General features: G+C 41.4%; 1 protein-coding gene across 1 annotated transcript; it reads left to right on the plus strand.

Moving 5' to 3' along the window:
• Positions 1-2,772: 2,772 nt before the first annotated feature.
• Positions 2,773-14,888, plus strand: LOC118394905 (matrix metalloproteinase-20). The gene is given in 19 exon segments (XM_052510826.1): positions 2,773-2,881; positions 3,198-3,451; positions 4,744-4,892; positions 5,068-5,199; positions 5,317-5,478; positions 5,568-5,679; positions 5,763-5,905; positions 6,135-6,291; positions 6,585-6,688; positions 6,817-6,875; positions 9,031-9,126; positions 12,902-13,028; positions 13,580-13,719; positions 14,001-14,099; positions 14,102-14,152; positions 14,287-14,384; positions 14,457-14,567; positions 14,767-14,799; positions 14,801-14,888. Coding segments are annotated over 19 exon segments (2,130 nt in total). The 5' UTR covers positions 2,773-2,866.
• The last annotated feature ends 225 nt before the right edge of the window (positions 14,889-15,113 follow it).

Genomic DNA, 15,113 nt, shown 5'->3' on the forward strand with positions numbered 1-15,113 from the left:
AGCCGGAAACCTATCCGGACACTTATAAGAAGCCCTGTTATGCCCTCAGACGAAATATCAAACAGACAAACCGTCAATACAGGACTAAGGTTGAATCCTACTAAACCGCTCGTCGGATGTAGCAGGGCTCTAAAAATATTACGGACTGCAAAGGGAAACCCAACTTCGAGCTGCCCAGTGACGCGAGCCTACCAAACGAGCTAAATACCTTTTGTACTCGCTTTGAGGCAAGCAACACTGAAGCATGCATGAGAGCACCAGTTGTTCCGGACGACTGTGAGATCACGCTCTCCATAGCCGATGTGAGCAAGACCTTTAAACAGGTCAACATTCACAAAAACAAAAACACAAAAACACCTCCCTCTGCAATTGAATCCTGGACTTTCTGACAAGCCATACCCAGGTGGTAAGGGTAGGCAACAACACATCTGCCATGCTGACCCTCAACACTGGGGCCACTCAGGGGGGCGTGCTTAGTCCCTTCCTGTACTCCCTGTTCACCCACGACTGCGTGGCAAAGCACGACTCCAACACAGGCATTAAGTTTGCTGACTACACAACAGTGATCAACGACAACGATGAGACAGCCTATAGGGAGGAGGTCAGAGACCTGGCACCATCCCATCTCCTCCTCGATGCTTCATGGTGGGAACCACATTTGCGGATATCATCCGTTCACCTACTCTGCGTCTCACAAAGTCACAGCGTTTAGAACCAGATTTCCACTGGTCTAATGTCCATTGCTCCTGTTTCTTGGCCCATGCTTGTATCCTCTTCTTATTGGTGTCCTTTAATAGTGGTTTCTTTGCAGCAATTCAACCATGAATGTTTAATTCACGCATTCTCCTCTGAACAGTTGATGTTGAGATGTGTTTGATACTTGAACTCTGTGAAGCATTTATTTGGGCTGCAATTTCTGAGGCTGGTAACTCTAATAAACTTATCCTCTGGTGCAGAGGTAACTCTGGGTCTTCCTTTCCTGTGGCGGTCCTCATTGAGAGATAGTTTCATCAAAGCGCTTGATGGTCTTTGCGACAGCAATTGAAGAAACTTTCAAAGTTCTTGAAATGTTATGGATTGACTGACCTTCATGTCTTAAAGTAATGATGGACTCTCATTTCTCTTTGCTTATTTGAGTTGTTCTTGTCATAATATGGACTTGGTATTTTACCAAATAGGGCTATCTTCTGTATACCACACCTACCTTGTCACAACACAACTGATTGTCTCAAACGCGTTAAGATTGATATGAATTCCACAAGGCAGACCTGTTAATTGAAAGTAACTCCAGGTGACCTCATGAAGCTGGGTGAGAGAATGCCAAGAGTGTGCAAAGCTGTCATCAAAGGCAAAGGGTGGCTACTTTCAAGAATCTCAAATATAAAATACATTTTGATTTGTTTAACACTATTTTGTTTACTAAATTATTCCATATATGTTATTTCATAGTTCTGATGTCTTCACTATTATTCTACAATATAAGATATTGTCAAAATAAAGAAAAACCCTTGAATGAGAAGGTGTATTCAAACTTTTGACTAGTACTGTATTTATATATATTTATTTTCAATTATAATGAAAAACAAAGAGTTATGGATGCTGGATACCCACGGTGCATCACTGACTTCCCATGGCTCAATACTACTATCGATGCAGCTGTCTACAAAGATGGTAAGCTACTATTATATCACAACAACAAAGGCCATGCCAGCTCAATTTGAACATTTAATTTTGTAAAACTCCTTTTAATTGTTACATTTTTGTTTATCCAAGACTTCATCTACTTCTTCGTTGGACAACAAGTTTATAAGTACGATTATACCCAGAAACAAGTTGTTGGAACTGAGAAAGCAAATACCTAGCTCAGATGCTGAAGGATTTTGATATGAAGTGACCACAAACATTTAATGGGAAATTAAATGTTTGTGTCCAAAATGCAATAAAGGCTATGCAAAGCTGTATAAAACTGTTTGCATACTTCTAACATGTTGAGTTCAGTCCAATGTATTGGGTTGCCTGTAAGGAAAACATTTTGGAAATATTTGCAGGTTCAGGAATCAATACCGTGAGAAAGGAATGTGTTACATAATACCAACATGCTCCCAGCACATCAGGCAGAAATTAGTGAGTGAGTTTCTATGACTAATTTCATAAACATTTACTAAATCACATATTTCATTTCAGACATCTACAAGTACGGTTGAGATTGTAATGAAGATATCAAACCAGACCGAGAGTATCTATGTTATTGAAGCTGTGTGCCAATTGACACATTACGAGTAAGGGAGGACAACACTGCCTATTTGACACGTGCAATTCAACAGTTCAGCCAAATAACTACAGTATAGTAAAGTTAGTCCAAATAACTCTAGTCTAATACAGTTGTTGTTTAAAAATCATGGCCAAAATAAGGCCATATGTCTTTTGGACATTTTGGAAATATTAGAAAGACTATTGACTTGCAAAAGCAGGAAACAATATACTTGGTAACCAAAGTAACAAGCCTAGTGTTGACAGGTAGGGCTATAGGACATCCCTTTATCCCGTTTCACACTCTTAAGACCTGGATTGAGGTAAACAAGATTTAGTTCAGGGTTTTACATATAGTAATTATTCTTACCACACACCTCATGGTAATAGCTGCAGGTAGAACTGCTGCAACTGCAGGATTGAGTGCTTGGAAACCATGTGATTCACCACAGACCTTAAGCATGCTCTTATCTATAAAGCCATGGGCTGTAAAGAGCTTGTTCATTTAAAGATGGAGTGGCTCTGGCCCTGGATCCAAGTGCTGTGCTTTCTAGTGCTCACAGACCTGTTGTGGACTTTACCTATCTCTAAGGAACAATGGCCAAGGCTTGAGGACATGGAACTGGCTGAGGTTTGTGTCTTCATCCACCTTTTAGAAAATCTCTAGAAAAAAAACTGTATTGGAATACATTGACTGTGTTTTGACTATTTTCCCAGGTATGTCAATTCTAGTTATTGTCTGTTTTTCAATGGTAAATGTTGAGTAGATTTATGAGGTGCACTTTAGAACAACTTAATGTTAAGACTACTTTAGGTCAAGCAAAATCTGTCGTCTTCTGGACAACTTAAAGTTGTGCCTACTTTAGGACAAATAAGACTTATTTGTCCTTATAAGAGAAGTGACCTGCTATCAGTGGAAGTTTGGTTAGTAACCAGCTGTATGATAGGGTTACCTGAGGAGGTTCTACCACATGAGCCCCAGCAGTGGCCCCCAGCCCCGTAATAGGAGGGCCACCGCCACCTCAGCCCTGGGGGAAAAGATCAGGGAGATGCAGGGTTTCTTCAGTCTGAAGCAGACTGGCAGACTGGACCTCCAGACACTCTCTGTGATGAGGAAGCATAGGTGTGGAGTGCCTGACATGGAAAACTACAGCTTTTACCCTGACCAGATCAAGTGGAAGAATTCCACCATCACATACAGGTGCATATTATTATCTGTTATCTGTCTAGTATCGGTTGTCGGTCACAATGTCTTCTTTTTTGCTGACAATTGTCTTCCATCTGTGTTATCCATCATTTTTTAAATCCCCTGCCACACAGGATGCCTTTGGCCTTTAGCCAGGCCGTCATTGTAAATAACAATTTGTTCTTAATAGACCTGACTGGAAAAAATAAAGATAAAATAAATACACTTCATCTTTTGGGATTTGCTCTATTGATATTCAAAATATCTGTCAGAATATAGATATTACTTCCTAAAACAGACTTTCAAATTGTTTAACTGCAGGGAATTACACTGAGTGTAGTAAACATTAGGAACACCTGCTCTTTTCATGACATAGACTGACCAGGTGAATCCAGGTGAAAGCTATGAATGCTATGATAGTGATGTCACCTGTTAAATCCACTTCGCTCAGAGTAAATGAAGAGGAGGAAACAGGTTAAAGAAGGATTTTAAGCCTTGAGACAAGTGAGACATGGATTGTTTATGTGTACCATTCAAAGGGTGAATGTGCAAGACAAAATATTTAAGTGCCTTTGAACGGGGTACGGTAGTAGGTGCCACGCACACCAGTTTGAGTGTTTCAAGAACTGCAACGCTTCTGGATTATGCTCAACAGTTTCCTGTGTGTATCAAGAATAGTCCACCACCCAAAGGACATCCAGCCAACTTGACACAACTGTGGGAGAATTTGGAGTCAACATGGGCCAGCATCCCTGTGAAATGCTTTCGACACCTTTTAGAGTCCACACCCCAATGAATTGAGGCTGTTCTGAGGGAAAAATGGGGTACAACTCAATATGAGGAAGGTGTTCCTGTTTTGTACACTGTGTATAAAAGGAATGACATAATCCCCAAAATTAACCATGTTTCATCATAAAATCACAGTTTTGTTTCATCACTGAATTGTATAGTGGTTCAAGCGTTGGGCCAGTAACCAAAAGGTTGCTGGATTGAATCCCAGAGCTGGCGAGGTAAAAATCTGTCGTTTTGCCCCCAAGCAAGGCAGTTCCCCAGGCGCCGAAGATGTCGATGTCGATTATGGCTGACCCCCCCCGCATCTCTCTGATTTAGAGGGGTTACATGTGGAAGACACATCTCAGTTGAATGCATTCAGTTGTTCAACTGACTAGGTACCCCCCTTTCCCTTTTAAAACCAGACATCTGCCAATAGATTACCAGCTCACTGGATCTAACTAGCCCAGTTTTTTATGCTTTTTTTCAGGCTGCTTCATGTTTTTCTGTGTTGTCTGTGTGCCAATGACCTGCAGGATTGATCAGTACACCCCTGACCTTACACAGGAGGAGGTGGATACTTCCTTCCGTTTGGCCTTAAAGATCTGGAGTGACGCGGCCCCACTGAAGTTCATCAAGGTCAACCACGACAAGGCAGACATCATCCTCTCCTTCGCAAAAAAAAGTATTCTGACCCTGAATCATTCTCCGTTCAGTTCAGCGTATTTTCTAATAGAGGTGGTAGAGAATGTATGTGGCTGCATGTGAGGTTTTAATTGTGCTATAATTATATACTTATTGGAGGCAGTTTCCAGGTACATGCCTGATAATCCATCTCGCTCCACATCCATCCATCATAGCTCACGGAGACTTCTTTCCCTTTGACGGCCCCAAGGGTGTTCTGGCCCACGCCTTCGCACCAGGGGAGGACATGGGGGGAGATGTGCACTTTGACGAGGACGAAATCTGGACGATGGGGCATTCCAAGCTAGGTAGGGCCACTGTTATAAGCATAACATGATCTGAATTTATTTTATAAAACACAATGAATTAGGATTCAAAATATGGTTGTAGACAAATAAATATTTTCTTGTTGGATGCTGTTTTAGGTTATAACCTGTTCACTGTTGCGGCTCATGAGTTAGGCCACTCCCTGGGCCTCTCCCATTCCAAAGACCCCTCATCTCTCATGTACCCCAACTACAATTATTACATTGGAGCACAGTACATACTTCCACAAGATGACGCACTGGGAATCCAGGCGCTGTATGGTAGAAATGAGCAATAACATAATTATCACATGGTACATTTTTGGGTGGATTTCTATCTAAACATTGGAGACTTTGCTTTTATTTCCAAGGCAAGCCAGTCAGAAAACAGGATCCACTAAACCTTCCTAAGAAGTGCGATCCCAACTTCTCTGTTGATGCAGTGGCAGTGTTCGGGAAGGAAATTGTGTTCTTTAAAAACAGGTAAAGGAGTTTTGAATTATGCAATATAATTTTTATAGTATAGGTTCTTATTTGCCCCAACACAGCGGTTTGTTTTCCTCCAGGTACATGTGGTTGAGGACAACATGGACGACATACTGGAACCGTCTGAGAGAGGGCCCCAGCAGCACATACCTCCCCAGCATCAACTCTCCTGTGGACGCAGCCTATGACATCCCTGCCAAAGGCGTGGCATATGTCTTCACTGGTAATGTGCCGTCTGATCGCCTCAAAGGCCTCACTTAGGCTTTCGTAGCATGACAGGGCTAGATTTGAAACAGAACGATGTTTCAAAGAAGCACTGGACCTAAATTATAACCCTGCGTCAAAATAGTCACACTTCATGCAAGAAACTCTCAAAGCTCATTGGCATCTGGCAGTTCTTGTTGTATGTTTTCATAGGGTTCCAAATGCAGTAAAAGTGCCCTGTTTTTCAGGTCCTAAGTACTGGGTGGTTCGACAGCTTAAGAAGAAAAGCCACTTTGGCTCCATATATGACTATGGATTCCCAGCCAGAGTAAGGAACATTGACGCTGCTGTTCATATCAGTGAATATGGAAAAACCTTCTTCTTCATAGGACACGATTACTATAGGTAAACAGCCTCTAACAAAATGTTTTTTTGGTAAATGACAAACAAAGTGAACGGTTATTACAGTATAATACAATATTATGTTGCAGAAAATATACTGTTCCAAAGTCCACTGTTTAGGTACGAGCAGTATGTTTTCACTGTAGCAATGTTTTGATGAATAGGCATTCCAGCTCCTGAGAGGCATAGCCTGCCATCTAGTGTTTAACAATGAGACATTTGTTAGAAAGGAACTGCACATAAGCTATCCGTCATTTATTTATAAGTTCAATGTTTATTTGTTATCTATTGTACAGATACGATGAACACAGACGTAGGATGGATCCAAGATTTCCAAGAAACATCCAAACAGACTGGCCAGGTATTGGGAGGAGTGTTGATGCTGCATTTGAGTTACAAGGTAGCCATAAAACACTTCACCATGTCACCTTGACTTAAATTGCATACATTATAATATCATGACACTTTTGTGTTACCTTGATTACTAGGCCCACTTTAAGAAAACATTATCATATTTCTCATCAACAGGTACTATCTATCTCTTCAGTGGAACAAAGGCATACAACTATGACTACAGACAGAACCGGGTGCTGAATCGAATCCTAGCCAATGCATGGCTGGACTGCTAACATATCTGTCAAAGACACTAGATGTGACCCCACCGACAGACACTCTTATACAGAGAAACTTACATAAGCAATTAGATTTAAGTACATTGCTCAAGGGCACATCGACAGATCTGTTTCATCAACTTGGGTCGGGGCTATGAACCAGCGACCTTTTGGTATCTGGCCTAACGCTCTAACCGCTAGGCTACCTGTCTCTGTTACAAAGCTTGTTACCGACCTAGCCCAACTTTGAAAGAACATCTGACAAGAGTGTACCTGCTCAATCAATAGAACATATCCTGAAGTATACCTTAGGGATATGAGTATGCCAGATTTTATATGTAGCAATCGGTTTATTGTTCCGGCACAAACACGTCTTTTGTAGCTTTGATGCAAATATCAAGAATTGCTGTTCAAAGTAGTTTATTTATTTGATATTTTAAATCGGATTAATTGAGTATTGAGTCAGATTAATATGCAGTATTGAAGTACCTCAGGGCTACCTCATCTAGCATGAACCAAGATAATTCACTAGCTGAATGTTGATGAAAGTGTTGCAAGCTGTAACGGCGTTAATTTGTCGAAAGAGAGTTGGACCGAAATGCAGCGTGGTGGTTACTCATGTCTTTAATGAAACTAATGACGATACATGAAATAACTTATAAATACAAAAACAACAAACGGAACGTGAAAACCTATACAGCCTGTCTGGTGAACACTAACACAGAGACAGGAACAATCACCCACGAAATACACAGTGAAACCCAGGCTACCTAAATATGGTTCCCAATCAGAGACAACGAGAATCACCTGACTCTGATTGAGAACCGCCTCAGGCAGCCAAACCTAAGCTACACCCCTACTCAGCCGCAATCCCAATGCCACAAAACCCCAATACTAAACACAACATTAAAACCCATGTCACACCCTGGCCTGACCAAATATATAACGAAAACACAAAACACTATGACCAAGGCGTGACATAAGCAGTGAAATTGCATCATCAAGCAACCATCTTCAAGGCCTTTTCAATTAAATCCTTGTGGTAACTTACTGTATAGGTACAGAACATAAATTACAAATTGATTAATTGTCACGCCTTGGTCTAAGTATTGTGTGTTTTCTTTATATATTTGTTCAGGCCAGGGGTGACATGGGTTTATTGTGTTGTCGTATTGTTTTTTTTTTGTAGGCATTGGGATTGTGGCTGATTAGGGGTGTGTCTAGCATAGGCTTGGCTGCCTGAGGCGGTTCTCAATCAGAGTCAGGTGATTTTCGTTGTCTCTGATTGGGAACCATATTTAGGTAGCCTGGGTTTCACTGTGTATTTTGTGGGTGATTGTTCCTGTCTTTGTGTTTGCACCAGATAGGGCTGTTTCAGTTTTCATTATTTCATTTACATTACTTTTGTAGTTTCTGCATGTATAGTTTTTTCTTTATTAAAATATATCATGAATCATCATCACGTTGCATTTTGGTCCGATCCTTATTCTACCTCTTCGTCAGAGGAGGAGATAGAAGAACGCAGTTACATTAATTGTATTATAATGTAGTAACATGTTATGCTTTGAAATGTTTTTTGAAGTTTGATTGTTAATAAATGTGCTTGACTGATCAAAGATATTCAAACTAACCACTGTTTTTTCCTTACAATGTTAACTTATGTGTACCTACAGTATGCCCAAACCTCACCCTAACAATCACCCAAAACTCTACACACCACCTCCAACAATGTTATCAGGAGAACTCTCCCTCTCCCTTGAGGATAGGGGTTTGTCCAAAAGTTTACAGGAATGTTCAAGAGCACAAAGCTTACCTTGGCATCTCACTCATGTTCTGAATGGAACCATGTACACCCCAGACTGTTAGGGATCATTCAAAAGAGAATTTGGACAGGGCAGAGTGATGGCTCACATGGCTCAGTATATTGCTACCCGTATCATCAGTATTATTTCAGAATAACGCGGGAAAATACAAGTTAGCCTACTTGTTATGCTTGTACTGTTTCGCATGAGAGTCGTAATAGGCATGAGAAAACAGATTGTTTAAAATGTTGTCTCTAATCCTCCTCCGACACCAGGACTATCTGTCTCAATAGTACACAGATGTGGGGTTGACAAACTCAACTTCCCAGAGTATTATCAAGCCAGACTTCAACAAGAGCCTGGAGGCCATGCAGGCACTCTTTGGCCTGGAGGTCACTGGGGTTCTGGACAAAAACACTCTGGAGGTGATGAAGTAGTCCAGATGTGGAGTGTCTGACATCAGCAGATATGAACACTCCACAGGAAACCAAAATATGAGAAGAACACTGTTACCTACAGGTATAGTGAAAGCTCTGACTGTAGATGAGCACTTTGACTTCTTTTAAAATGCATTACGTTTGACAGCTATAATCAAGGAAAAGAATATGGTATTCATGGTTCATTGTTGATCATCTGCTAAATATGTCAAATCCGTTGTTGCCTAGCCTGGGTCATTGTGCTAATCCTTTTTAATCATTGTCATTTGAAGATAAATAATTATGGGCCTCCTGTGTGGCGCAATGGTCTAAGGCACTGCATTGCAGTGCTAGCTGTGCCACCAGAGATTCTGGGTTTGAGCCCAGGCTCTGTCGAAGCTGGCTGCGACAGGGAGGCCCATGGGGCGGTGCACAATTGGCCCAGCATTGTCTGGGTTAGGGAGGGTTTGGCCAGCAGCGATATCCTTGTCTCATTGTGCACTAGTGACTCCTGTGGCTGGCTGGGTGCAGTGCATGCTGACCTGGTTGCCAGGTGTACGGTGTTTCCTCAGACACATTGGTGTTGCTGGCTTCCAGGTTGGATGTGCATTGTGCTTTGTTGGGTTATGTTATGGGAGTTGCAGCAATCAGACAAGACTATGACTACTACCAATTGGGGAGAAAAAAGGGGTTAATATTTTTTTCAAAATAAATAAATAATGAAGAGAATTTATAGATAAAACAGCAATCATTATCCTGCTATTCAGTGGAGTGGCAGTGTGGTCCCTAGTCTAAAATTAAGGGTCTAGTTTGAAATGATAAACATTCAAAATTGGACATGCGTTCAATAAAGTATGATTTCTGCCACGCTCAAAACAACTGTTAATGTAAACATTACTAAAGTGGCATTATTTAAAGTGACTAGTGATCCATTTATTAAGTGGCCAATGATTTGAGCCTGTATGTAGGCAGAAGCATCTCTGAGGCAATCACCATATCTACATGTACATACTACCTCAATCAGCCTGACTAACCGGTGTCTGTATGTAGCCTCGCTACTTTTATAGCCTCGCTGCAGTATATAGCCTTTAACTGTTGTTTTATTTCTTTACTTACCTATTTTTCACCTAACACCTTTTTTGCACTATTGGTTAGAGCCTGTAAGTAAGCATTTCACCTGTTGTATTTGGCGCACGTGACAAATAAACTTTGATTTGATATAGAACTAAATCTTATTATCAATAGTAGTAGTACTTAGTAGTATCTTAGTAGCAATCCAACCAGCCGTAGTTCAGGAGAACTGGACCATCTGAGAAGTAAAGGTAACCAATAGGAGAAAAAAATGGTCTTTATCAGTAGAACAAGTTGTACTGAAGGCTTTATTAACTCATGTATGTAATAATAATAAATATCGTTTTGCAGTATTTATTTATTATTTTAACAAATAAGTCATGTGAATCACATTTTTATTTGGCGTACCCCCATCGGCATACCCCCATCGCGTCCCCCTTCATGGTTAAATACTGTAAATAAGTGATTACTATCTTTGATTTGTAAGTGATTGCTGTTATTCAAATAACTGTTGGAATATAATAGATAACTGCCGGGTTATTATTATTTTTTTATTCAAAATTCTTCACATTTTCAAACAGTCCATTTCTATTTTCCAAAGGGTCAATGCATTTGGATGATGTTTTTTCCGAGTAGCCTCGTTTCAATGCTCAAAATAAAATGAAACCATCTTAGTCTTCAGCAAAATAACAACACAATGTCAAATACAGGTAGCCTAGTCAAATAATTAACATCCAATCACATTAACCATTACTCTCTCACGGGAATTCCACTAACGGTCCGTATGTAGCCAAATGTAGCTGCTGCTCATTCCGTTTGCTTGAAAATTGATAAATGGTTAACAAAAGTAAGGCCCGCCTCCATAGAGACACATACTGTATCAGCTATACTGGTAGTACTGCTACTACCAGCAGTACTACACCTGCACCTGTCGACGACACAAGTTGTTCTGCTTCCACGAGCACATCCAATGCTAGCATCAGTAATTCTACATTTGTTGTTTGCCCAGCTAGCATGGACACTGACAGTTGTGATTCTGATGCAGCCAAAGAGTTACTGCCCGCTTACCCAGGAAAATCACCGAACAACAGACAGGGACGTTGGACCATCGAAGAGGCACAAATATGATGAGAACTACATTGATTTGGGGTTCACTTATATTGGGAGTAGTGCCTTTCCGCAGCCACAGTGTGTTATATGTGCAAAAGTCTATCTCAGAACTCAATGAAATGTTCACTCTTGCGCAGATGTTTAGAAACAAAAAAGCCACAGGAATTGACTTTTGACTTTTGAGTAGTAAAACATGTATAAAAACAACAAATACCATTAATAAGAAGGGACTAGAAGAGCCTTATATAGCGAGCTACCGAGTGGCAAGGACAGACAAGCCCCATACCATTGTAGAAGACTTAATTATTCCTGCGGCCGCGGATATGGCTGCGACAATGCTGGGGGAAAAGCCCCCCCCCCAAAAAAACACTTTCACGACGCATCAGTAACATGGCAGGAAATGTTTTGAAACAATTACTGCTTCGCATAAAAGCCAGTTATTTCTATGCGTTACAGCTGGATGAGTCAACAGACGTGGTGGGCCTGGCACAGCTCCTGGTATATGTCCGTTACGTTTATGGGGGGTCAATTAAGGAAGACATCCTCTTCTACACACCACTGGAAACCAGGACAACAGGAGAGGATATGTTTTAAGTACAGGACAGCTTTGTGACATCAAATAGACTTAGTGGTCAAGATGTGTTGGTATCTGTACTGGTGGAGCAAAATCCATGACAGGGAGATATAGTGAAGTTGCTCTTGATGCCACTTGGGTACACTGCAGCAACCATCGAGAGGCTCTTGCTGCCAAAGGAATGCCTGTCAGCTTGAAAGACGTTTTGGACACTACAGTGAAAATGTTAAACTTGCAAGGCCCCCTGAACTTTTGTGTATTTTCTGTACTAAGCAGTGACCATGTAACACTTTTACAGCATACAGAAGTGCGTTGGCTATCAGGTGGCAAAGTATTGACACATTTTTTTAAATTGAGAGACGAGCTTAAAGTTTTCTTTAATGACTATAATTTTCACTTGTGTGACCGCTTGCATGATGACAAGTTTCTCACACGACTGGCCTATCTGGGTGATAGTTCTCTCTGCTACAGTGTGCAGGACTAGAACATTCATCATGATGCTCTCTAAGTTGCACTTAATACAGACTAGATCTTAGTCATTCAAGGTTACAACAGTGAAACCCACCCTTATTAAGACATGTCAGTTCCCCAATACCTAGACTTTGCCTCAGTATCCCACTATGTTGCAGACACAGAAAGACATCAGGAGGTTCATGAGGATTGAGAACAGAAATGGGGTCTTTGCTCTCATTATGCAAAGGTTATCAGAAGAAATTCCTTTAGTTCAGTTATATCACTGCTGATCTGACAAATATACACATTTAGGGGAGTGCAGTTGAAGATCTATGTGTTTGGATAATGAACATTCTTATAATGAAAAAATATAGTCATTGTAGCTATGTTACTTTGCTCTGTCACAGTTTTTCTTTTGAGTTGCATCAGTAACTTTTCCAGATATACCTCATCCACATAAGATTGTCATTGTATACACAATCCTTTGAAATGGTCAAGAGTGTGGATCGTGGCCTACATTGCCACTAGTATTTGGATGTGGTGTTATGATGCAATGCCCACTCTATCCATCCACAGACAGATGATGAGGGGCAGGAGGCTCTACAGTCCTTCACCACCCAATCTTTCACGGGGTCTCCCCCCCAGTCAACCTTCTCCAGCTTGGGTTCTGCATCCTCTATGCCTCCCTTCCCCTTCCCCACAGGTCTCTCCGAGACCAGGCCCAAGACCAAACAGGCCCAAGCAAGAACCTAACCGAATAGTACCGACTAAAGTACCTCAGACTAACAGCATGGGCCATGATATTTGTGAGTAACCTCTAGGCTACCCTGCCGTCCCAAGTACTACATACTTGGGGTGGCAGGGTTGCCTAGTGGTTAGAGCGTTGGACTAGTAACCGGAAGGTAACAAGTTCAAATCCCCGAGCTGACAAGGTACAAATCTGTCGTTCTGCCCCTGAACAGGCAGTTAACCCACTGTTCCTAGGCTGTCATTGAAAATAAGAATTTGTTCTTAACTGACTTGCCTTGTTAAAAATAAGATTAAAAATAAATACTAAAGACAATGATTTGAATCACCATTATTCAAGTCATTTCTGTAACACAATGAATTCAGATGCTACATGCTTCCCCCATTACACTTAGATGCATGGAGGAGAGCTATGTTTATACCAGACTACCTGTAGATTAGACACATTCTTATGTCCTGTGATGATGGGCAGCACAAAGTGTTCTCCATAAAATATATTTTCCTCAGGACCAAAAAGAATGTTGAAAAAGCAGAAGGTTGCTGACAGGGGGTCTCGTAAGCTGGTTCAGCTCATCGCTCTGGACTCCTCAGGACGTCCTGTCTTCCCCATAGTACTTGGGGGTCTGACTGTGTACAGTCTAGGGGATGTCTGTGTCTCAAATCATGCTTATGCCTCACATTTGTTCTGTATAAACACTCTCCAAATGATCTTACATGGTTTTTTCCATATCTCCTCATTAGCATGACCACTCTTAGTTGAAAGTTCTGAACAGATTTTCACCAAATTGTCATCCCTGATCATTTTGTTCAGGGTCATTATCCATGAAAAGAGACCAGGAGAAGCTATTCAAGACTGTTGGGACACAGCCCATGACTGTTCTCAGATCAGTGGCTAGAGAATAAGGAATGATGTCCTTCCCTGTTCCAGATTATCACAGTCAGCATGCTATTCCATGACCAGTGTGCCATCTACCCAGTGAGCTTCTGCAAGACACACTTCTTTGCCAGCATGAAGAGCCCTGATCAGCAGTGCAGTGCCTCTACACCTGCCAGATTAAGGACGGGGGTGGTGGCCCACAGGTACGCTCACACTAATTTAGCTACAAAACATTATGGAGTCAAATGCTAAGTAAGTCAAATAGGTGTTGTGAGACAGCTTATGAATGTGCTTGCGAGAAGTGTTTTCCTTATCAAACCATCTCTTTTCCCCCCACTTTCAGATAGTGCCTGAGGAAAACCATAAGAAAGCCATAGCTGCTTCCTCTGCCCTCACCTGCCATTCCAACCTACTGAAGGCCATTGGTGCTCTAAGGTACCTGCTTGCTGTTTAGACTGGCTTATAGAATCGGTGGATACATTTCAATGTATGATTTTTCTCTCATTATCTTAAATTTATGGCCCACATCATGCCTTCAGGAGCAGACTTCTTTTGTTTCTCCCACTCCACCGTCCAGAACCTTATCTAGTACTTCCCGGGAGCACACAAGCGCTGCAAGTGTGTCTCTAGTACTCAAGTATGTCAGATACCTCACAGGAAATGAGTTGAACATTGCACATTATCTTTGTGGAGATTGCAATTGGTGCATTTCCTGAATTCAGAGGAACTGACCTTAATATGCTCTCTCATATCTGCTAAAGTACGTATAACTGAACGACTTATGTGTTGCTTATTGGTTTGATATGTCCCTGTACAGTTATCTGTGGATCCGTTTCGAGGTGTGTCATCCATGGCCAGGCTCTACACAGCCTGTTGGAGGACAACGCCTCGGTCAACTTTGAGCCCTACCAGAGACACCAGGGTTTGATGACAGCATGAGGGTGGAGCACAATCTAGTAGGTGAGGCAGAGCAGTTTGGCACAGACTTTCTCTACCTAGCTGTACCCTCTAGGCTATTTCTCTACCTACAGTGAGGGAAAAAAGTATTTGATCCCCTGCTGATTTTGTTTGCCCACTGACAAAGAAATGATCAGTCTATAATTTTAATGGTAGGTTTATTTGAACAGTGAGAGACAGAATAACAATGGTGTCTTTTATACAGGT

The sequence above is a fragment of the Oncorhynchus keta genome, chromosome 1 (genome assembly GCF_023373465.1).
Source record: "Oncorhynchus keta strain PuntledgeMale-10-30-2019 chromosome 1, Oket_V2, whole genome shotgun sequence".
Lineage (NCBI taxonomy): Eukaryota > Metazoa > Chordata > Actinopteri > Salmoniformes > Salmonidae > Oncorhynchus > Oncorhynchus keta.